The sequence below is a fragment of the Ambystoma mexicanum genome, chromosome 1q (genome assembly GCF_040938575.1).
Source record: "Ambystoma mexicanum isolate Mex_15411 chromosome 1q, UKY_AmexF1_1, whole genome shotgun sequence".
In the NCBI taxonomy this organism is placed as follows: Eukaryota; Metazoa; Chordata; class Amphibia; order Caudata; family Ambystomatidae; genus Ambystoma; species Ambystoma mexicanum.
The window spans coordinates 1,396,669,420-1,396,693,859 of record NC_090922.1 but is presented as its reverse complement, the minus strand read 5'-3'; the positions used below and the strand labels follow the sequence as shown (position 1 = coordinate 1,396,693,859).

General features: G+C 47.8%; 1 protein-coding gene across 2 annotated transcripts in view; it reads left to right on the top strand.

The window, feature by feature from the left end:
* The window catches only part of MKNK1 (MAPK interacting serine/threonine kinase 1), a 254,248-nt gene that overhangs the window by 112,827 nt on the left and 116,981 nt on the right, over positions 1-24,440 (top strand). For both annotated transcript variants that reach the window (XM_069642263.1, XM_069642264.1), the window contains one exon: positions 15,270-15,343. In XM_069642263.1, the coding sequence (XP_069498364.1) occupies positions 15,270-15,343 (74 nt within the window). The remainder of the gene's footprint in view (positions 1-15,269; positions 15,344-24,440) is intronic.

Here is a 24,440-nt window from a genome sequence, read left to right as displayed (position 1 = left end):
CACTTACTCTTGCCATCAAAACCACTGACAGTACAATTGGGCCCAATAATTTACTGGCCCGGCTGCACCCACTGCAGTGTGACAGCAGCGAGGGGTTCACCTCTGTGTCTCTGGCCACACAATTGTGTCCCTTGATTTACACATGCTCTAAAAACAGTTGAGCATTATTGGGAACTGGGATCTCTTCTGGAGACCCGGTACCACTCCCACGCAGTGTAACCAATCCAACCAGCCACTTCTTGGTCTAGTGGGAAGTCCTCTAGAAGGCTTATACTAAAGATGGCCTCCATGAGTCCAACATTCACTATGGCCTGATTGGGTAAGCCCTTGCAAGCAGGATCCCCTTTTCCTTGGCCCAGCTCCTTGAACACAAAACAACCTTTGGGTGGTGAGACCATAGGTTTCGGGTTCAGATACCTGGCACTTCCTACCCAGGAAGTTTGCTGTAGGGCATGCATGTGCTGGTTGGGTATTGGTTCTGGAGCAGTTAGTGTGCCCTCTGGATTTGGTATATGTTCCCTGGGAGATTTTTAGGGAGGGATCTTGCTTCCGTCATTGGAGGTCCTGGCCTGCCTTCACGTGTGAAATGTGTAAGGCAGACTACCTTTAGTCAGGGTCCATTGAGGAGTGCTTGATATGTGGCATTTATAACGCGCCTATTCAAGGCGCGATGAGGCAAGGGAGGGGGAAACGGAGGGAAGACGGACAACGATCTTACTAGGCCAGGTGTCATTGAGATCACACGTGCAGGGGAAAGGGAAAAGTGCAGGGGTGAAGGAGGGAACAGTGCTGTACATGGGAACGACAATAAATGGAATAAATAACAGCAATAAATAAAGGTGCGGCCGAACAGGTGGCAGGACTAAGTGTAGACATCAGGTGTGAAGTGCTGGTAGGGGACTGTGGGGATACAGAAATGCAGTCCCCAAGTGCGGGGGTTGCCAGGAAGGCAGTGCAGGTATGCAACTGGTGGGGGAGGGCACCTAGGCCTGAGATCAGAGGGTGGGCAGGAACCAGTGTAGTTTCAGCAGAGCAGAGCAGAGAAGGCAGAAACAAAGGGAAGGTTTTGAGGTGCTTCCCGAAATCGGAGGTGGTTCTCAAGTATAAGGGAGGCTGTACCAGAGGGAGGCCCCAGTCGAAGAAAGATCTACCACCAGCTTGTTGCTTGGAGAAGCGACTAACCCTGGGGGAGTTGGAGGTGGATGAGCGAAGAGCTTGAGAAGGAAGTTATTTAGGAAGAGTTGAAGGTGTTGAGGCCCCAGAAGGCTTTGTGGACAATAACTTGATCCCCGCAGCCACTGGGAGCCAGTGCAGAGATCCTTTAAGTTTATTAATTTGTATTGCGCGCCAGACCCGAGAGTATGAGGGTGCATGAGCAGCAGATTATTCAAAGCTTGGTTACAGGTTGCTTATACATATCTTATACATATCTTATACATATCACTTACAGTGTTACAGTGAAGTAGCTTATACTTATCACTTACGCCTTTGCACTGGCGATGCGATCCTTGGGTTTTAAGCCATGGACCAGTCTCGCAGTCCTGTTCTGGATGAGTTGCAGAGGGCTGAGTAGAAGCAGGCAGATTTAGAAAGAGGCTGTTGCAGTAGTCCAGCCTAGAGAGAACCAGAGCTCTGGAGACAGTAAGTTTCTGGGGGAAGGAGAGGAAAGGAATACCTGAGGTGCAGCTGGTAGTATGACTTCTTAGGGATGTCAGAGATGTGAGGAGAGAAGAGTGTGGAGTCGAAGATGACCCAAAGGTGTTTAGCCTCACTGGTGGGAGCAGGAAGAGGGCCCAGAGAGCCTGGCCAGAGTGATGGGGAAAGGAGGGGGCGGGTGTGCCGGTGTGAATCTGTCTTGCTGGCATTAAGGCAGAGATCATTGCTGGCACACCACCCCTGGATAGCATTCAGAGATGAGAAGAGGTGGCTAAAGGTTGCCTGAAAATGAGATGTGGCATCCGCATAGCACTGGAAGTTGGGGCAGAGAGCAGCAATGAGGTGGGCAAGAAGTGCCAGGTATTGGTTGAACTGCCAGGGAGAGAGGTTAGACCCCTGGGGAACACCACAGGTAGAGCTAGAGGAGAGGAAGGACACAAGTTGGACCTTGGAGGGTCGATCAGAGAAGAAAGTCGGCCAAGCCGGGGCCTGATCAGTGATGGCCAGGTTATCACAGACCGTCGAGTAGGATGGCATGGTTGACCGTATCAAAGGCAGAAGAGTTCAAGTAAGATGAGGACACGGGGGGTGTTGGAATCGTGGTTGGAGAGCAGGTCTTCACAGATGTTCTGGAGAGCAGTTTCCGTGCTTCTGGCAGCTCTGAAGCCAGACTGATAGTCATGAAGACCACCAACAGATTCAGTGTGAAGATTAAGCTGGGAGATGGCCATCTTTTCTGGGTATTTGCCCAGGAAGGAGTGATGGAGATTGGGCGATAGTTAGCCGGGCAGGGTGGGTCTGCAGAGGGTTTCTTAAGAAGATGCACAAGGGAGTGCTTCAGAGGGGAAGGGAAGACTCCAGTGGCGAAGGAGTGGTTGCAGAAGTCAGCCAGGGAGTCCATGTGGTCCTTGATGGTTTTGGAGGAACCGGGATCAACCTGCGTTGACAACTTTCATAGATCGGACTTATCTAGAAATCTCGTCTGGGGAGAGCAGGGGAAAGGGAGAGGGGGAGGAGAGGTGGCTGAAGGGCAGACTAAGAGCAGGGAGTAGAAGGAGAGGGGGGGGAAGAGAGATGGGACCAGATGTCCTGAGTTTGAAATGAGAAGCCAGGGCCTGGGAGGGGTCAGAGGTAGACTGCAGCAGGATTGGCCAGCTCCTTGCAGATTTTAGAGTTTGACCGAGTTGTTAGATGCCGCAGAGACGCAGGCTTGGATGGGAGTTCTTTTCTTGGTGCGGCCAGTGAGCCGGTATTGCCTTTGGCGCAGGCAGCTGGCCAGTTTGTCAGAGGATGTACTAGAAGCATGCCATTTCCTCTCGGCCACCCTGCACTTGTGTTTGAGGGTGACAAGGTCTGAGTCTTATCAAGAGTTGCACTTTGCTACAAGCAGAGCCTCATGACCGGGGCAAGAACATAGAGAGTATCAGATATAGCAGAGTGGAGCATGGAAAGGGATGTGTCCAGGTGTGAATCGGACATAAGGGAGGGGGGGGGGGGTGGTGAGAAGGTGGCGGTGAAAGCGTCCACTGACACATGCTTCATGGGTCGGATAACAGAAGGTGGGTAGCAGTGTTGGAGTTGGCTTGGCCTGAGGGGTAGAGAGGGTGAGCTGGGAGGAAAGTGATCACTCCAGGAGAGTGGTCAGAGGATAGAAAGCAGGTCTGAAGAGATGAGAACATCCATAGTGTGCCCTACAGAGTGAGTCGGGCCAGAGGGTGGAATGGAGAGCCGCAGAGGTCGCGAAAGAGTCTTGAGGGACGGGAAGCATCCAGGTGGATGTTAGTCTCCGAGAAGGAGGAGTTGAGTGGTTGAGACCAGGAGGAAGGAGGAGAGGTCCACCTACTAAGAGGAAGATCTGACCAGGTGGCTGATAGATAGTAGCCACAGTAAGGAAATGGCTCGGATAGGGAGCCTGCAGACGAGGCATTCGAAAGTGTAGGCCTGCGTAGGAATGAGGTGGCAGGGATCCACTCCGGGTAGATGAGGGCTACACCCCCTCCGGATTGGTTGGAGATTGAGAAGATCTTGTAGCCATCAGAGAGGAGTGTCAAAGTTTGTGACCGATCTGGTCATGTGACCCAGGAAAGGTCAAGTTCTTGAGACGGCAGATGTCATGACAGCAGAGCGAGAGTTGAGTCGTAATATGGACAAGGTTGCCATCTTTGAAAGACTTCCAGGGAGGGGTACAAATCAGAGGTGCACCCTGCAGAGGTGTAGAAGAAGCCAGGGAGTGGGGGGGGGGGCAGAAGAGGAAGGAGAGGGCACAGCAGCCAAGGGTAGATAGTAGAGGGAGGCAGGGAAACTCTGCGGTGGGAGGGTGGATGGAGAAGAAATTGATTGGCATGGGAAGCTTATCAATCAAAGAAGGTTGGCCGGAGGGCCTTGGACCAAGACTGTTATACATTGATGATGACCTTAGAGGAGAGGAAGGGGGCCAGGAGTGCCTCCCACCGTGTGCTGCCATTAATGGGAGAACACCAGGGGGGGACACATGGAGTGCAAGCAGACGAGACAATGGGACAAGACACTGCACTACTTGCAAAGTCTTTTGGTCTGCCAAAAGAGGAGCACTGACTTCTTTTAAAGCCAAGTAGGCCACAGTAATTGGTGTAGGTTAAACCTACCTTCTTGTGGTCCCTACCAACAATCTCCTGTACACATGAAGTCCTAGCCAGAGTGCTTTGTAACAGTCAAGGCAAAGAGGTGAAAACATTTAAGTCCCACACAATCTCATAGTCTGTTGTGGTTCAAAGGGTCTCTCTGGTTAATTAATCTGATTGCTGATTAAAGAGGCAGGTCTCCCTTGAAGCTGCGGTGAGAACAGACTCTCTGGCAAACCACATTCTCTTACCGTCTAAATGGGGTACCCCTGTGGGGTGGACTACTTTAAACATGCAGTCCCAGACATGACAGTTCACTGTCAGCGATGGCAGGAGCTGGTTTCAGGTTGACAGTTGCATCCATGCCCCCTGTGGGCCTGCTTGAAGTACTCATAGTATGGTAATTGCTGCCAACAAGAGTGGGATGGACCCTCTTAGGCTGGTGATGGCAGGGGGACGTTTTGGTCCTCCCCCTTTCTGGTGACATGTACTCCTAGCTGTCATAGCCCAACTAAATATAACCGGGCTGACTGTACCTGTACTCTGGGTGGGCACAGCCTACATGGGTCTATGCATTTGTTGTGGCGTGAGCCTAGGAAAATGTGTAGATTAGCCCCAGCTTCCTGAGGTTGTGTTGGGGAGAATTCTCAATGTACCATTTCCTCCCACCTTAAAGCCCTCCAGCTCTTTTGCTAAACTTTGGGACTTAGAACTTTTTATTTCTGTTTTCTGTGTTTATTTCTTTTGGTTATGGAGTTTGACAACTCCATAGGCATCGTCTTTTTGTGTCACACAGCACCCTCAGTACAGTGACACATGGAAGCCTTTTGGACTGTCCCAAGGTTTAAATATCTTCTCTGGGATAAACTGTTTCCCCAGAGAAAGTAAAGTGAAATTGACTCTACTAGTTTTCAAATAAATTCCTAGACCCAGCACACACTATCTTACAATGGAGTGCTGGATGGGTTACTTAGTATCCCCTATGGCTAGAAACTCATGTAGCCGTCAAGTGCTACCCTTTTCGCGTGAAATGGCTGGTGGTAGTGGTTTTACAACAAACTACCATGATTTTTCCCAACACTGAACACCGGCAGCATTCAGTCGCAGGAGCCATTTTTTTCAAGATACCAATTTCATTAAACCGGTCACGGTCTTATTTCTTTTTGGAAAGTTCCTTCTAGAGTCTCTGCGCGCCAAACAAGGTTTGGTCCTACCCATTTCAGGACTGAAGCCCGCCAAAGTCTAATGGCTGTCTCCCGAAGTGCAAATCTCACTGTCTGGGAACAATTTGGGTGGTCTCTAACCTGAAGGCAGTTTTCAATCAGAATAGGTGCCTTTCAGACATTCAAGGTCTACATTCCACACTCCTTCCCCTGTGAATGGGTCCTTTTCCTCCTTTTTGTAACTTTTCCTCCCAATCTCAACTTCACCCCTAATCTCTCCCTCAGATGCTCCCCTCTCCTTGCTCTACCACCTACTTCCTCCCCAGCATCCTATCTTTATCCTACAGCTCACTCTCCTACTTCCCCTCTTACCACTACTTCTTCACTCTCCACTTTCCTACTCCTTCCACGCTCCATTATACCTTATTTCCCAGTCTCGTAGTCCTGCACCATCCTTCCTACAATCTAGTCTGTGTGCTGTCTCCTTCCTCGTCCTCCCCTGAACAGTCAACTTCCTGCTTCATGTTCCTCCTTATAGCCTTGCCTGCATTGACTACCTCCTTCACCTGGTTACCCAGGCCAACCGCTGGCTTTTCTTCACCCCTGGAGGTGTTACATGTAGGTAAAGGCATACATGGTGGCTTAAGCCTTGCCCCTTTCATTTCCTTTAGCCTGCCAGTTCACCTCTGGACAAATATGGTTCTGTCAACTGTCCCATGGAATCTCTGGTGTCTCATGCAGGCTAGTACTGCAAACTGTTTAGCAAAGGGGCCGATTTCCCCCATCCCCCTCACCCCGCATCCTTGCATGCCATGCTGCCAGAGATGACTGCCTCTGTCGGACCCTGTGGACACAGATGTAGAGGCAAGGTGGTTGTGGTGCCCAATGGCAGGGAGGAGAGAATGGCTGCCGGGGAGGATATGTGTCTGTGGGTCTAGTAAGATCGTTGTTTTGGTCCCCTCACTTTCCTTGTCGCTTTGTGAAAAACTTGTATATGAGCGCAATAGAATTTCAATTCTGGAGGCCTGGCTGGTGAGAGGTGCTGCTTTGAGATTGTTGGTGTAAAATGCAGTGCCCCTGCATATACTGCCTGTTTTTTTTTTTTTTTAAAACCCATGCACAAGGCCATCTGAAATGGGGCTCAATGGATGTCATCTTGGCTGATCTGTGATCTTGCTTAAGTGTTCAATGTACACTCTGCACATTCATGATCATCTAAGGTAACCATAGGAGCTTTCTGGCCCAAGCACCTTTCACTCACCTTACACCCAAATGTTGTTGACCCAAATGAAGCAAATTCCAACTTGAATCTTCATGTGTGCCCCATCAGGCTGTTGCCATATAGTAACAAAACTGCACCCTATATCTGCACCTGTTGCTAGCATGTATCTTGATCTGGCTGATGATACAATGCAGTGATTTGTAGCTTTATGTGCATGAACTTGTGTGTAGGGTCTTTGTGTGAAAAGTGGAGGATGCAGCAACATATAAAGCAGCATGTCTGTATCGGGCGGGTGCACTCCTGAGGAAAGTAAACTCCTGTACATATGCTGGGCCACCGAATGTATGATCTGGAATTATTACAGTAGGACTGCTGCAGAAGATGAACGCTTGCCTGATACCTGACTGAAATTGTGGTGCCCTTTTCTAAGATCTCAAACACTGGTATGGCTCATCCAATGGCCACGTTCAAGGCTAGCTACATCTTGTGTACCAGCCCCACTAAAGTGTGGTCTGTCCCACTCAAGAGTCTTCTAAAAGTCTTTCATGGTAGATATGGCCTATGGCCTTTTGAATTGCTCCATTGACTGGTTCCGCACTAAATAATGGGCCCATATTCAATCCCATATCTCTTGATCCACAAACACTGCAGAACTCTTCAAAATCTTCAAGGAACTTGCCGATCCTAATGCAGTCTCCGCTTCCTTCTCAGGCCCTCTGCACGGCACTGGCTGCTCATTTCACAACAAAGGCTCTGGATATCCTGTAACCCCCCGCCCCTCACCCCCACTCACCCCCCCCTTCCCTCTCCTACACATTCACTCCCCTTTACACTGCCACCACCTACTCTCCTCACCCATTGCACCAGATGAGATTACCAAGACAGTCCGCTCTGACAGGCTCTTCCAAATGGGTGCTTTTCCCTCTCTTGAGCTATCGAGGACAACATTGCCTTTCTTGCTCCCTCCTTGACCGAGTTCTGTAACTACTCCTTTGCCACTGGCTCCTTCCTTCACTCCTCAAGCACTCCCTTGTGCTGCCCTTCCTAAATAAATGTGCGAACCCTTCCTGCCCTTCTAACTACTGCCCTATCTTCGCTACCCCCTTCTGGGGAAAACTCCTGGAGAAGTTGTCATATCCCAACTAATTCATCACACTAAATCTGTTGGCTGCCTTCATGACCACCAGTCTGGCGTCGGAGCAGCCAGAGGCACGGAAACTGCACTCCTGAGCACCCGTGATGACCTGTTCTCAATTCCCAACTCCCCTTCCGCCCTCGTTCTCCTCGATCTGTTCTCTGCCTTTGACATGGTCAACATTCCATCCTCAAACAGGTTCTGTGAGATCCTTGGCATCACGGACCAGGCACTGGATTGGTTAACCTTTCCTCTCACATTGGCCCTAAAGTTCAACTGGGACCCTTTTTCTATTCTACCCCACTCTCTACTGCAGCGTCCCTCTGCACTCTTATCTTCTCGCTGTGGCTTTTCAACATATACCTTGCCCCACTTGATCTCCTCCTCTCCTCATTTCTAGTGTTATGCTCATGACACACAGCTTTCCTTTAAGCGTCCGTCCCTCCACTCTCATCCTGGACTGACTGCTATTCAGGCATGATGTGCTGCTAATGATCTCTGCCTTAATGCCAGTAAGACTGAAATCCTTCTCATTGGGACCCATACTCCCTCTTTCTGTCTTCTTCGACTCCTCTCTCCTGCTAACCTCATATCGCTGACTTTGCCAAGAAGGACCACTGTCAGCTTCACCTCGGAGGCTTTCTCCCTTTCCTCACCTTCCCCAGAAACTCAATGTCGCCAGAGCTTTGGTTCTCTCAAGGCTTCACTATTGCATCAGCCTCTTCCTTAATATGCCTCTCTCCGCCATCTTCAATTATTCCAGAATATGGCTGCAAGCCTTATCCTTGGCCTCAAGCCCAGGGACTGCATCACTCCAGCCCTAACATCTCTTCACTGGCTCCCGGTGGCTGCGAGTATCAAATTCAAGACCTGGGACAATTTCCCTAAATACCTCCCAGCTGGAGTCCTTCGGTCCTATAGCTCCAGCTCTCTGCAGAACAGATGTTTCCCCAAGAAGAGTGGGGCATAGATCGCTCTTCAGCAGGAGCATCTCTGGGGAGGGCCTCCCTAGCCCCTCCCTTATGAGTCACCAGGGTCAGATCAGCCTATGTTCAGGCTCCCCTGCCTACCAACACGTGCCCTTGGCACCCTTCCTTGATCAGTCTTCCAAGGCTAGTCTTCCCCCTACCACCATACCCCTAATTTTCTCTGACACTAACCATCCTGGGCACCCCTTAGCACTTGTCTACCCCCCCCCCCCCGGGCCACCTCTCTAGTGCATTCCCCTCCCACTGTCTATCCCTTACCTACCTGTCCCCTCCCCTTCTTGTTACTGCACTTGCACGATGACCGTTATTTTTCATATCCACCCCCACCCTTTTTGTCGTGTGGCGCCTGGAAACACTTTCTGCTGTATAGGCGCCATACGAATGTTCAATAAAATAAATTGCCTTGGCCACATATAAAGATTTTGGATATCCGAGGTCTAAAGACTGGATTAGACCAGTTTCATAATGTTGAGGCCATGGAATGTCTGAAGTTGTTACTTTACATAGTAGTGGTAGTTCTCGAAGACTGTTGCCCCCACTTTGGTCCGAGGTTCTCAATGTCTGTGTACATGGCCCAAAAATACTGCAAGGGAAAATAATGATTTTCTTCAGAAATGGCTATCCCCGTCTTGCAATGATTTGAGGCCACCCTCCACAGTTCCTTCCCTCCCCACACGAGGTCACGCAACAAACGGTTTAATGGATTCTTTTATTCAGCTCCAATTCTTCTAATTCCCGATGGATCTTTTTCCCTGAGCTACCAATGAGCCAAAAACCAAGCCGGTGTACAGGAAATTTATTTGGATCACGAGTTGGCTCTCATTGAAAACACCACTTTATCGGGGGTGCAACACGAACAACACAAGTGAGTTAAAAAAACAAATCAAAATTCTTTACCTTCTACAAATTTCACTTAAAGAAATTAGCGCTGTCAGTTAACTCCATTTACAAAAATAGTGCTGTGCAATTTGAATTTTCCTGTGCGCTTAAATGGCTAGCAGTTTTGGACAAATGCATATGGCAATTATGCCACCCATACGTTTGGTTTAAAATGAAGGCAGGGTGTTTTAGCGGTTTGTTTTTTAGAACCCCTTCCACCAGTTTTGGTCAGTGTTTGGGAAGTTGAACAGAAAAAATTGATTTTGGAATTTTGGATTTCAGACCCCTTCCGCTGAAAGGCCTCTGTTGGGGAACGTTGGACAAAAAGATTGGACTGATTTGAGAACAGACACCCCTCTTACAAAAGTCTTGGCCAACATGACAATGGATTACCCAATTCATATTATAGGCTGTTTTTCAGCACACACTGGGAAGGTGATCTTTCAACCGCCCTGTAGTGTTCAGCCAAAGCAATTTAATTGCATGCCTATATTTTTTAGTTAAATAGGTTAAGTATCTACAGTTTTGCCCCGCCAGCTACAAAGGGAAAGGATTTCAAGCCTGCAAATTACCCTGCCTTTTGGGCTTATTTACATGGAAAGCATCTGTTTAAATTTCAGGAAAACCAGCTGCATGTCGGGACCCTGTGGAAAGAAAGGTCATGGGTCTTGGTCACTCCACTCTAAAGGACAGTCCCCAGCCCGTCAGCTTTTAGGCCTTCCCACAGGTTCGACCAGATGCACTCTCAGCCATCTCCTTTGGTGTTTACTTGCAGCTGTTGGTAAGTTTCAGCAGCTCTCCTGATGGTAAATTTCTGAAGCTCGGTCCCTTCTTCATAGTGCATCCTACCTTTATGTAACAGTGATGGCACCATAATCTTTACAATCTTGTGAAGTACCCTGAAAGAGTTCTCTAATTTCAGACCATCTCTACAGATTGGTAAGAGTCTGGAGCAGACATATGGCAGCTTTCTTTTGCAATCCCTATTTGATCTCTTGTCAAATTTTGGCAGTAATCTAGTTGTGTGGCAATATTTCATAATTGTACGCGCAACTGCCATAACATATATTATCTGATTCGGCGTCTCATGGGGAATTAAATAAGACAGCCATGTGTGCACCATTTTGCATGGTCATGTGGCAATTTTCTGCCCTTTTCACTAAAAGCATAACTGTCATGGTCATGAAGTCAGGGGCACAGGCATGCGGCGGTCGCATGCACAGGAGAACTGGGTGGACACTGTGCTGGTGTCTTTAGCACCAGGCTCATAAACAAAAGTAACTAGAACATCCATTTAATACCAAAAAGCTTTTATTATGGACAGAGTACTTCAGATGCATTAACGTTGAACATTCCATCCATTAAGCAGTCCCAAGTGTATTCTTGGGTGTGGCTGCTAATGGACTGCCTTTGCACGGTCTCACTCTGAGTGGCAAGGTGTGGCTGTTAAGCCGGCCCTAATGGGCGTACCCATGGCCTCAGCTATATAAGCAGCCCAGATCCTCAAGACAGATGCTTTGCGTTATTCTGCACTTGCAAGCACAGTCGCCTGATATCCTGCTTCCTGCCAGCATACTTACCAACTGGGGGGGGAAGCTGTTCTTACCTGTACATCTCTTTGGTGAACCAAGTGTTCATGTTTACACTTTCCGGAACGCTGAAACCTTCATCTTGGCGCCGCCGCAGCAGAAGACAAGCTTAGACATCAGTTTAAGGTTGCGGTTCGCCATACTTCACGCTTTCCTTAAACCATCACCTGCTGTCAAACATTGCAGTAGCATCCATCTTCCATCCATCCGGCCCCGTCTCACAGCTTCATTGAGGCCGCATTTCTATCTAGGGGAAGAAAACAGAAGTCATTATTGCGGGCTTAAATAGGAGTAACATATGAAGACATTAAACATAACGAACAGCATCACAAGAGCTCAAAGATTTACCAATCATAAGGAGAAGCATAGTTGCAGCTGGACTAATCCTGATCAGGGATCGGTGAAGGTACTATATCCCATTCGACGCGCCCCTGCCAGAAGTAGCAGTACGGAGAGCTTATCTTCCATAATTCACAGGTGAGCTTTATGGGCCGGCGTATGCTCACAAACAGTACTTTGGGGTGAGGGGTTCGAGAGGTACAACAATCAGATTGATGCACTCACACTATCTCCACGCAGGAGCAGTATCACCACACACCACCGCTCACAGCTTTTCTGAGGGAAGTTCTGAAGGGGGTGATTCAAGTTCAGGGAGGACTGCAACCGTGCCCCAATGCCTCCGCAGAGACCAGGTGAGCGTAACAATAACTGTTAGGATCATGCAATGTATTATCTGTATTCCTAATTTCACCCTCCACCTGTTCACCAGCTCTTAATTAGGAAAATGTTCAGAGCAGCCAGAAACCAGTTTTAGATGGCCATTATAGTTACCGCGGTCGTAGGTGGATGAATTATAGATTTCCAAAATCGCCAGAAAAGTACCTAAAATAGACGCATGTAAAGAAAATGGGACTTATGGTTGCTGAGGAAAAATGGCTAAAAGAGAATTGTTTTTAAAAAAAATTAATAGTAAATGTTTGTTGGACAAATGGAAACTTCCCTGCCTCCAGCCATTTGTTCTCACGGGTCCAGCCAGATACGAGGGTTTTTGTATTGTTTGAAGCTTGCTCTTTGAAGTTGAGTTTCAGCCTCCCTTAATTGTAGCCCCGTTTTCACACCACCTGCTTGCATTTGGTTCATGCATCAGCCAAAGGAAATTGTCCTGCGGGGACAGCCCAGTCTCAGACCACACCTTTCAGGCAGGCCACATTTAATTGCAGTTGTAAAATGGCTTTGGGAGGGAGTGTGTAAACTTGTTCCATTGCAAGCAAAGGGTTTGCCTCGGGCCTACAGATACTTTTTCATGAAAAGTGGGCTTTTTTCTCCAATTTTGCATGCAAAACCTAATATACCTTACTTTGTGTCAACACGCACCATGTCTTTTCCCTGACCTTTTAATGAAAGCAGTAAATCTTTCACATTTAAACTAATTTAACTTGCAAACACACATCCAAAGCTGTAATAAGTGGCAGTGTTTAACAATGTTTCACGTGAAAGACCTTTTGAATTTCTTCCTTTGTAGATTAAAATGCTGCTTTTCCTTTGGTTATGACATTTGGGCCTTTCACATGGACCTTCAGTTTGGGGCCTTTGATTATACCCCACAGTCTGTTCGCTCTTGACACAGCGAGCCCATAGCTCAGGCAATGGAAATCCCTCAACCAATGGTTGCTTGTTCTGCTACGCGATGGGTTTTTGGCATCCTGAAAATGTAGTATCCTGTCCTTCTGAAGAGTATTACTTGCACACATTATGATCAAATGTGGCTTTCAGTAAATTGTTCAAGGTCCATCTATTTCATCAAAGGTTTGATCAATTGGACGATCCAGTCTTGCTAGTCAAACCATTTACTTTGCCTTGCCAAACACACAAATACAGATTTGAATTCACATCAATCCTTAATCTGCTGTGCCAACGCATGATTACATTTTTTTTTCTCCAAGCCTTAATTATAACATCTGCTTAATAAAGAATGAAACCAGCATTATTTCTGAGATCCAATATTCATGTTAAACGGTATAGGGAAAGACGGGTAATGGTTACGATTGCTCAGCTTTGTCAACACTGGTCATTGCCCCAGATGGTGCTATGCTGCCTTTCTCCAGATAGGACTGTGCACCACCACACCCACCATGTCTCCAATGTTGTAGTGTGTGTGGCAGGCTTTGTCGAACTGGTCCGGCACTTAGTATAATACATTTGCACATGGGACTTCAAAGACATACAGACTCTCTAGCTGTTTACTAACTGCTGCCGTATGCACATCAGTGTCTTTTATTGCATGCTACACCTGCCAATGCAAGAGCCGCAGCGCTGTCTTTCACAGGAAATCTGAAATCTGTCAAATGTGCTGACCATTGTGTTTTAGGCATTGAAGGCACATCCCTGAACGCTCACATCAGAGACTACAACACGCTAGGGATGAAAGGTCCAAGTCGATCAGTTTTAATCTCACACGCAAATGAGAGCAACAGCAAAAACTTTGCTGATAAGAACGTTCTGACAAAGTAGTACAAGCAGAATCTTACGAAGAAAAAAATGGCATACATGACACAATACAATAAATTCCTTTGTGGCTGGTTGGTGTGCGCCTATACAGGATCTGCCTGTCCCATAAGGGATGACAGGCCATTGGTTCCAGGCATATCCATATGTCATGTGGGTGCTGCAGTGATCTTCTCACGTCGAAGAATAATTTAATTCACCACTTATACTGTGCACTTGTCAGTGCTTCATACAGGTGCAAAGGTTCTGGGGCACTCTAACCGTCACACAGTGCACTTCCTTCTACTCCATCTGGCTCCAAGGTCTCCGCCCTCGTTTTGAACTATAATTTATCCCTTCCAGCACCTCGCAATACAATCATGATTGTCCCGTCAGCGATGTGCCTGGTTTGCCTTTGTTGAATGAGGACTTGGGTTGGTGGTCAAAGGGCTCCTGGTGCCATGGAATTCCTGGGTCTTACGTTTTAGTCAGTTATATGGGCTATCACTCGTGGTGGCATGGGGATGGGCTGGGGTCATGCTTAGGCCTGTGTGAGAACCTGCACACCTGACGCCAGTCTGTGATCACTGCCTTGTACGGCACATTTCTCTCGCACATCTCTCGCTGTGCCCCCTCACCCCTGGCCCATCATAGTGCTTCAAATGCATCTCGCCTCACTTTAAAGCACCCAGGGGGTGGGCCGGGGCTTCCCCCATCAGCACCGGTCTTGCACTTACATATATTGTCTCCCCTACTTGCTGGGACATTAGTAAAGATGAAGGGTCACTTGTGTATACGTGGATGCTGACTTTTTGTGTGCGTGCCCTGCTTTGAAAGCTGCTGCTTGTAAACCTACCACTGGAACCACTTGCTTAGCGGTGCCTGCAATCGCCTAAAACAGCAGTACCTTACTGTTGTGAAGATGACAATACAGCAATAATACATCAAGTTTTTTGAAGCTTCAGTTTTTTTATTTTGGATCCTTGGCGTGCTGCAAACGTTTCAGTGTATGGGCATTACCCAGGGTGCAAAATTTGTACTAGCCACTGTCTAGTGGTGATTTACTTTTGGCAAGTAAGAAATGGTGCGCTGTTTGTATGGAATTGAGGTGGTGAGTAACTTCTTTTTTTTTAATTCTTTTTTTAAGGCTTTCAGTTTGCATCTTTTCTCCCCCGCCTCCCCGGGCATTACCCTATATTTTCTTTCTAGCATTTGAGGACCGATGCAATTTTCTCTGCTTTATGTAGTCGCTTGTCTTAAGGTGATTATGGGTAGTCTATAAAGGTAAGTTAGTGTGCCATTTAATGCATTATAGGCAAACCAGCACAAAGCACTGAATCTAAGTATTTTTTTGTCTCTTGTGTTGCAAGACTAATCATGTTTTCTGTTTTTGTAGATAAGACTAAACATGGTGACATGTTCAGTTTGTTGTCCTTCATTGTTACGCTTTGTAGAATGCATCCTCCTATAGAAAAGCCTTAATAGTTAGTTCATTTGTAAATGTTTGGTTGCAGACACGCATACAAGTTATATTTATTTTTATCCATTTTAGGAATATTTTGGAGTTGATAGAATTTTTTGAAGATGAGAACTGCTTTTATCTCGTATTTGAGAAGTTGCGAGGAGGTACAGTATACATTAAAAATGCTATGCTATCATTTTTTGTTTTCTTCTGCTCAGAGCCCCTACCTTGATTGGGTGGCTAGGCAAAGGGCACAACTGCGTGGTCTTTTGTGTTAAAGTGCTTGTTTATGGAAAAATATTTCGTGATTTGAATACTTAAGATTAAATCAAATTCCTGCAGGACCATTCCCTACATTTTATTTCTATGCTCATTCTCCAGCATGAGGTCTGCCATGGATTCACATGCTCATGAATTTTCCCTGTCAGGCTGGGAATAAGTTTCACTGACTTATAAACTGTCTTTCTCTTATAACCCAATTGCTGAGCTTTAGGTCATACTGCTCCCAGCCAATGACTGCTCTCTACCTAAGCCCCTCCTCTGACAGCCATTTTCAGATTTTTACTGCACATCCAAGTGTTGGGAGTCCCTGTGTTTCGCTCTTGGAGCTTTTGTGTTCATGCTTTTTGCTAGGATTCTTTCATTTCTTCATCCACCCAACGGAGATCCGTTAGTCGACACCTTCTTTGCCCCTTGAGAGCAGAATCAACGTGTTTTTCTTCAGATTCTAGAAGGCCATAAGGACTATGGCCTTCTAGAATCTGAAGAAAAGGGAGGGTACCCCTGTCCTTTTCCTGGAAAAGGGAGGGTACCCCTGTCCTTTTCCTCTGCATGCTGAACCATGTTGGAGGTAAAGGACAGGGGTACCCTCTTCACGCTCTGCACCAGCTGCGGTTGTTCCAGGTAGACAAGCGTTCCCACAGCGTTTATCTTCACCCGTGTGTTTACCAAGCGCACCATCAAGGATCGGCACAGCAGATTGGCAGCGTGGCTGAATGCCATGGCCCCTTTCCCATGTGGCTGACAGGAGCATGCCTCATCCAGATCCGGCCAGTCAGAGCGGGCGTCTAAGTCCTATGAGGGCGCCCCATCCATGGGGGTAAGACTAGGCCAAGCTCTGCGCCAGTTTACATGAGGCTCGCCGCACAAGCGGGTCCTGCGACGAGCATGGTGCAATCATCTTCTCAATCGACCTCAGTCAGCCATCGATTCAGCTTTGTTGAAGAGGAAGTCAGTTACCTCAGGGAAGTTGCTGGAAAAACCAAAGAACCAAGCCACAGGGTAAGGTGTCTGACCTGCCCGTGAATGCCCAGGTGATCCAGGCTAAATCTTCCTTTCAAGTTGGTAGCGGCTGCCCTTAGAAGACGCTGATCCGGTCCAGGGTGCCCAGACAGCGGCAACAGAGTGGCTCTTCCTCCCAGATGGGACGCTTCAGGCGACACACTCCTTGGTCTCAGCCTAGGTCTTATATCTAGTGCACAACTGATATGCCTTTCTCCTTATTTTATGCAAATTCTATTTGAGATGGTACACCACTCGTATCACACCTTTTTCAAATTCCCCAGGTCACAATGGACCATGAACCAGGCCAGTTGTTGAAAATACAGTATCTTATTTTAAAAATTTAATGAAATCATACAATTTTAATATGGGCAGCAATCGCCAATGGGGTGATAATTACAATGAAAATGTAAGCAATGCACTTGACCTTCTCTTAGAACATGTACAAAGCACAAGTCTTTTAGAATTAGAATAGATGGCAACCAAGTTGGATTTCCCCCTGCAATGTTCCCTCAACCCACAATTAACAAAATTCTGAGTGGATAGAATCAGCAGGTAGTCTGGAATAAGAGGCGGTAAACAGAATCCCGATCCAACCTTCCCTCATTAAACCCTTTTGCAATAGCATGAAAGGACACTCGGAAATGGCAAATTAGCGGTTTAAAACTTTGAGGTAAATGATTTCTCACAAAGGCAGTAATATATAAACACTAGCAATCACAAGGCAATGGATCGATCACCAAGAGCATACAATTCGAAAACGAGTGGGAAGTTTAAAATCTGCTGCAGCCAAATGAAACGTTGAAAAACTTGCAATTTACCTTCCTGTTTTTTAAAATGCCATAAACTGTTTCTATGAAAAACGGATGAAATACTGATTGCAATGCCTTATCACCCCAGTGTCCAACCCTAAGCGGAAACTAGTCTGATCACTCAAAATGACTAGGGGCTAAGGATTTACACAAGACAAAATTAATAGAGCTGGCGCTAGCCCTTTAGAAAGTCAAGGATTGGTACACAGATAATTCTAACAGTTTCATCAAGTTACCAGGGTATAAATAGGATAGGTTGGTGTAATACAGACAAAAGGGACAAGATGGGGTAGACTATGGGTTATGGGATGCAGGATACTCGGTCCACTTTTGAATGGTCACCACACGGCGGGTGCCTCTTTACAGCAAACAGCTGGGGAGTTCTGGTCAACGGATGGAAAGACAGCTCAGCATGCAGGTAGTGGCCAGCAAGCCGGTCTGATTTCAGGATGAAAAAAATTTACCACCGCTTCTCGTTAATGGGATATTGGTGTTTTTTTTCTGGATCAATGGCCTTGCTGGAGTAGGAATCGGCTATGCTTGGGTTTTTCAGTGTGCTCTGGAGTAGGGTCAGCAATGCTTTGGCCTTGTAGGGAAAATCTGGAATCTGCAAGATGAATGGAGATAGGGAACGCAGCGCAGGAATTCAGGAGCGGGTGTCTGTCTAGAGTCCTTTCATGGACTCTTATTTATAATGCATAGTGACATCATGGAAGTATATGGCTGGGCAGGTTTAGCTAAACACACCTCTAAACCACTGTATTGGTCAGGGGTGCTAGTCCTCGCCTCGCTCTCAGCTAGTAGGATCTAAAGGGCTGGATGGCAGATTCATGTGAGTTTTACAATGTTCAAAAACCTCCCACAGTTCCTTTAGCTAAAATCTGATTTTTGTACAAATGGTTCATTTATACAGTTTAAGTCTCTTGGCAAATTACATTAACAGGTTACATATTTTATGCAGGCCATTGCAGTCCAACTCTTCAATCTGAGACATTGTTTTGTATGTTTAATAATCTTTGGTCATTTTCAGTGTGAAAAATTCTGTACGTTTACACGTGCATACATGCTATCATAGGGCCTATTTCTGTTAATTTTTAACGTTCCATCATATGACCTTTCCCCATGATTCACATTCTTCTGGCATTCGTGTCCCATACATGCTATTGACCACCAGGACCTCTTATTTGAAAGCCACAAAAATCACATTTAAACCGCTAAATTTTCTTTTTTTTTTGCAAAGTCTTGCTGCAAAGATAAGTCTTTAAAGAAACAGATTAGCGGTCCTTTGTCCTCCCCTGGACCATTTTCTCCTAGTTTGCTACCACCAACAGTTATTTTCTCCAGAGTAAGGTGGGCGTTTCGCAGCTTGATTGGTTTATTGCCCCTTCTCCACACTTGTGTCCTGGAAATTCCATTGTAGAGGGCTCAGCCCAGACCAGATTCTGTCCAACCTAGTAATTATCACTGGAGTGTTGGTATCTACTGAGATTGCCCCTTTTGTTTGTCATCCTCACAGCAGAAACTGGTTTTTGGTTGACGCCCCCTCCCCTGCAGCCACTGAAGTTTGATTTAATTGGGTTTTTTTTGTTCTGAATTGGAAGATAACCTGCTGAATAGAATCATTTCATACATTGTATTTTCACAGTACAATTCCCCTTTCACATTGCTAGGCATGGTTTTTGTTCAACATGGTACTCTCAAACTAGCATTTTTCTTCATTAGTTTGCAAAGCCCATTTTTACACGTGGTGCAAGCTGCAAGCACTCTGCTTTCAAATTTGGTTTTTGACTTTCCATCTGGATTCCCACACTGTTTTGCAGCCATAGTTATTTTCTTGTAGGCAGTAGTTTATTGGAACCACCTATGCACTGAAATTGACATATCCCAGAGCTGGAGTTTCTTTGAATTACTGATCATTGACTCTTTGTAACTTAAAGTGAAGCTTTTCCTGTGCAGCGGAAAATGAAGTTTCTTTGATTTTTCTCAGATTTGGTTTGATGGAGCCTGTCATTCAGGGGGTCATACTTGATTTTGCTGAAGCACAATGGGGACATACATGGGCAGGGCCTTATTAATAGTTTGAGGAAGAACAGATAAAAATGGTGTCAGAGCAGCATTATTATAATGTAAAATACCCCCTTTTCAATGGGGACTTTGGGGTTGGCAGCAGAGCAGCGCTGCTTTTTCACTTTCTTTGTATATGTAAGAACACACTGGCAAGCTCCCTCAGTGTGCCCCCTTGATCCATCCTAACCCATATGTGCTTGGCAAGATGATGCAGCCATAGTTTTGTCGCTGCAAAATGCAGTTTTGAGGCCATGGTGATCACAGGAGCCAGCGCAGCCATTTTGCTTGTGACTGCAGATGCGCGCAGCTTGGTGATGTGGGAGGGAGGGGGGGTGGGGGGGAAAGTGCTGCTGAGTGGGTGAATATGTCCCACAACACCAGAAAAGAGGATGCTGTCCCCAAGCCCGATACTGACCCTTTGGGACACAAAAAGGGGGAGACCAAGTGCTCCAGGGCATAGATATTTCTCCCGACGAAGAGGACATGGTTTCCGTCCATACGGTCCAGGAGGATGTTGGGCCGACAGGAACATCGACTACAACTAGGAAGGAGACAATGTAGGTGCTGGGCCGAGCAAGCCTGCTCCCCCAACACCACCAAGAGATTTCTCAGAACATTCTTTCGACTCTCCACATGCTTGTCGGAGATACAGAAGAGATGCCGATGGCAGCACCAGTGCCCGCCCAGTTGACACCGGGCCCACCACCGCCTAAGAAAAGGAAGCAGCACCCTATTCCTCACCAACCTCCCCGCGCGTGCTCCCTCACCCGACACATGGGATACAGATACAGGGACGGACACGGTGACGACAGCAACATTACTCCTCCACCAAGACCGCCCACATCCCTCGCAGATGAAGTGTGTTCATTCCACTCCATGGTTGCCTGCGTGTCTGAACCCTTCCAGCTCAAACCGGAGGAGAGAAAGGAGGGTTTTCTGTATCCACACCAGGAGGTGAAAAGGAAGACATTCTGGCGGTGCTGCACGTGGACGACGTCTGGGATGAGGGCCTGGCGCTACTGAAAAACCCCACCCAGGAAAAAGACCGGCTGGAGAAGAAATACCAGGTTCCAGTCTGCACCCAAGTCTCTGGTCTCGGCGGCTGCACAGCAGAAGTCATCCTTTGCCTCCATTCCCCCAGACAGCAAGGGGAAGAAGTTGGACGCCATGGGTAGAAAGGTAATCTACTCGGCGGCTGTCACGGTCAAGGCAGCTAACGCTTTAGCGATCCTGGCCCGGTACGACCAGGAGTTATGGTACAAGATGGAGATCCTTCAGGAGGGTGAGGTTGCGTCGGGTACGGCATCATCGTGGACTCGGACATTGCAGATACGGGATTTCACCAAATGAAGCTGGGACTGCCTCTGTCGTCATGGCTGGCTGAAGGCAACCAACCTTAGGCAGCAAGTTCAGACAAGCGTCCTGGACATGCTGTTCGACTGGGACAATCATTTTTCGGAACGGCCATCGATGAATTGCTGCAGGCCATAAAGACTAACAGACGGCCCGTGCCCTGGGCATGCTGCAACAGCACTGTCCTTTCCTCAGGAGGGAAGTCGGGCAGATCATCGTAAGGTTTTGGCAGAGGATCATCCTCATACTGCCAACCCTCCCGTTAACAACCCAGGAGGCTTAGTGTTGTTCCAAGGCCTTCGGAGGTGGCCGCCGTCAAGGCCCTGCACCCCAGTGGGAGGCCGGCTAGCAAACTGGATCAGTGCGCTGTAAAAACATATCCACTGAGTGCTGGTGCTAGATGCTCTGGGCAACAGGCACACTTTGGAGTTTCAAGTGTCCACCGATAACACCGGTGGCTTGGCAGGAACGCATCACTCAGCTGCGGCTGGAGGTGTAGGCCATGTTAAAGGAGCGATAGAGCAGGTTCCAAAGCGGCTCCGGAGTTTACTCCAGTTACTACTTGGTAAAAAGACTGGGGGCTGGAGGCCCATTCTCTATCTACTATGACTCTTCAAGTGCATAAAGTCCCAAAAATTCAGGATGGTCACGTTGCAGCACGTGCTCTGCCAACTGGAGGCGGGACTTCCTGTCGTTGCTGGATCTAGAGGACTCGTACTTCCATGTCCCCCATTCACGAAAAACATTGCAAGTTCCTGCGCTTCGTCGTACAGGGGAAGCACTACCAGTTCAAGGCCCTGCCCTTTGGACTGAGTCGGTCCCCAGAGTCCTTACGAAGTGCCTGGCACCAGTGGCGGCTCATCTGCACCTGCAAGGAATAAATGGGCACCCATACCTAGACGACTGGCTCATCTGTGCCAAGTAAAGGAGAGCAGTGTCTATCACATGCAGAATAGTCCGGCTGCTGACGGATCTGGGCTACTCGGTAAACTATGCAAAATCCTGCTTGATTCAATCGCAAGACGCTCTGTTCCTGGGATCCAGGCTCAACACTGTCTCCTGCCTGGCGGCTCCCTTGGAAGACCTCTGTTCTGGGCAAGTTGCGACGGCTGTTTGCACTGAAGATCGCCATGGTGAGGACCATCAAGTTGCTGCTCGGCATCATGTCGTGCATCTACCTGATCAGACTCTGCAGGTTGTGGATGCGACCCCTTTCAGGAGTTCCTGTGCTCTCGTTGCATACAGGTGTCCAGAAGCTTCACTGACCAGATTGTCGTCGTCGACAAGGAGTTCTTTCGAGTGATATGGTGGTGGGGCATGCACAGGATTTGTGGCACTAGGCCGTCGCCCAAGGGATGTTACTCATTCCTTTCCACCTGGTGGATTCGAGATTTGCCTACTCTCAGCAGGGAACTACGCTCTTGCCCGGAGTGGGAGCTTCAGCAGGATCAAGTGGACAGTCTCTTCCTCAAGTGGGGCAGGCTCCGAATTGACCTATTTGCAACGAACTCCAGTGCCAGAGGTTCATCAGCAGGTTGCACCAGCCGAAGAGCATGGGTATGCATTCTCCTTCCCGTGGGAAGGCCTGCTCTGTACGAGTTTCCTACGTAGCCCCTCCTGCTGCAAGTCAATCATTCGACTCAAACGGTGCAGGTGCAAGATGATCCTCGTCGCTCCGGCGTGGCAGAGGCAAACTTGGTAACTGGACCTTCTCAGCCTGTCTGTGACGCAACCAATAAAACTGCCAGTGGTCGTGGACCTGCTCACCAGAGAAGGAGGCGCAATCCTACATCAAGACCCAGGGTCGATGAACCTGAAGGCTTGGCTCTTGCTGCATTAGAGTTTGGTGGGTACGAGCTTCCGGCAGACTGCACAGGTCCTTGCTAGAGCATTGTTGACTCTTACGGGCACCAGTGGAAGCGCTTCACGATTCAGTGTCGGACACAGAAGATCAACCCTAAGATTGTCACGGCCCCACAGGTCCTTCCATACTTATTTTGGCCCGAACAGGACTGGCTCACGCCTCCAAGGTGCATCTGGTGGTTATCTCCCACTACACCAGGTTTCCGGGACAGTTGGTAAAGGAGTTCTTAAGACTGTTCCAATCGTTCCCGGCGGGGTAGGTGCCCACCCTAATGTGGGATCTCGCCGTGGTTCTGACAAGCGTCATCGGAACGGGGGGTTGGAGGGCCGGGTTCCTTCGAGCCTATGCATCAAGCCCCTCTCATACCTTTCATGGAAGACTGCGTTGCTCATGGCTATTCTGCCAGGAGGGTAGGTGAGATCCAGGCTGTATCCTGCAAACAGCCTTACTCGACTTTTCACGATAAGTGTTGTGCTGCAGACTCACCACCTTCATGCTGAAGGTACCGTCGGAATTCCATCTCAAACCTTTGTTGCCAGCTCAAGACTTTGCACTTGCTGGATGTGGCTCATGCTCTGAAGTTCTGGGCTCGCACAAAGAGTTTCTGGAAGACTTCTCAGCTTTTATTTGTGCACTTTGGATCCTGTGACCCATGGGAAGGCCTTGTCCAAGGCTTCCATGTCCAGGTGGCTCTCTGGCTGTATAACTCATTGTCACCGGTTGGCAAATCCACCGCTGCCTGGCCGTCCGAGAACCCATTCTACTGAGTGATCGCTGCAACAACTGTGTTCCTGTTTGGTGTGAAGGTCTGCTACGTGGAGGTATGCACTTGTACACATACACAACCAGTTTGCTTCAAAGGGAACCTGTTGAGCCTTGCCACCTCCTGTGGTTGTGTATGTACTGCTATGTATTCTTTATTCAGGAAAATGTGAATCTATGCCAGACCCCATACTGGAGAAGGAGCAAGTTACTTACCTGTAACTGTTCTCCAGCATGGGTCTGGCATGGATTCACCCATGAACTCTCCCTCCTGCGGCTCTTCTTGGTCATACTGCCACTTTACGTGCCACCACATCTGAAGATGGCTGCCAGAGGAGGGGCTTAGGGAAAGGGCAGTCATTGGCTGGGGTCAGTATGACCCAGAGTTCAGTGATTGGCTTATAGGAGAAAGACAGTTTGAAAGTGAACAATTTTCTTTTACTGAGGATTCCCGGCCTGACTACTGGGGAATCCATGCCAGACCCATACTGGAGAACATTTACAGATGAGTAATAGTCATTAATGCCAATTAAGGAACAGTCTCCCTATGACCCCCATCACACTGGCTATTTGTTTACAGACACTCTGATACAGTTGGCATGACATTGATGAAACTCCCAAGCGCTAGGGTAATGTGGGCCTCTTGTGGATGCATATGTACAACACTGGATAACAATGTTGCAGGGTTGCTTTTGTTTCAGAATTTTTTATTTTACTAACTGTTTAGCCACAAAATATGGCTTTGTTGGTCCACTAGATCAGTGATCTGCTGACTGTAGGGCTTGCTAAAGGATGGCTAAGGGCGTTGAGGCTCCGCAAAGAGTCAGTACTGCGACTGATTTTAATGGAAAATATGAGCAGATGAGATCTGGGGGGGTGGCAACACTACGTTTCTGCAAGGGAGGCTCAGCAAATAAAATTCACTCGGGTGGGGCTCAGCATAATGTTTTGAATACCACTGAGCTATGCATGTATATTTTACTTCTGTATGCAATTGCTTAGGCCTCCTTTTGAAGTGACTAGTGGCTTGAAATTGTTACCCAGTTATATTACTACTTTAATATCTAGATGAACTACTATTGGAACGTATCAAATACCTTACCTGTTGCACTGGATCCATAT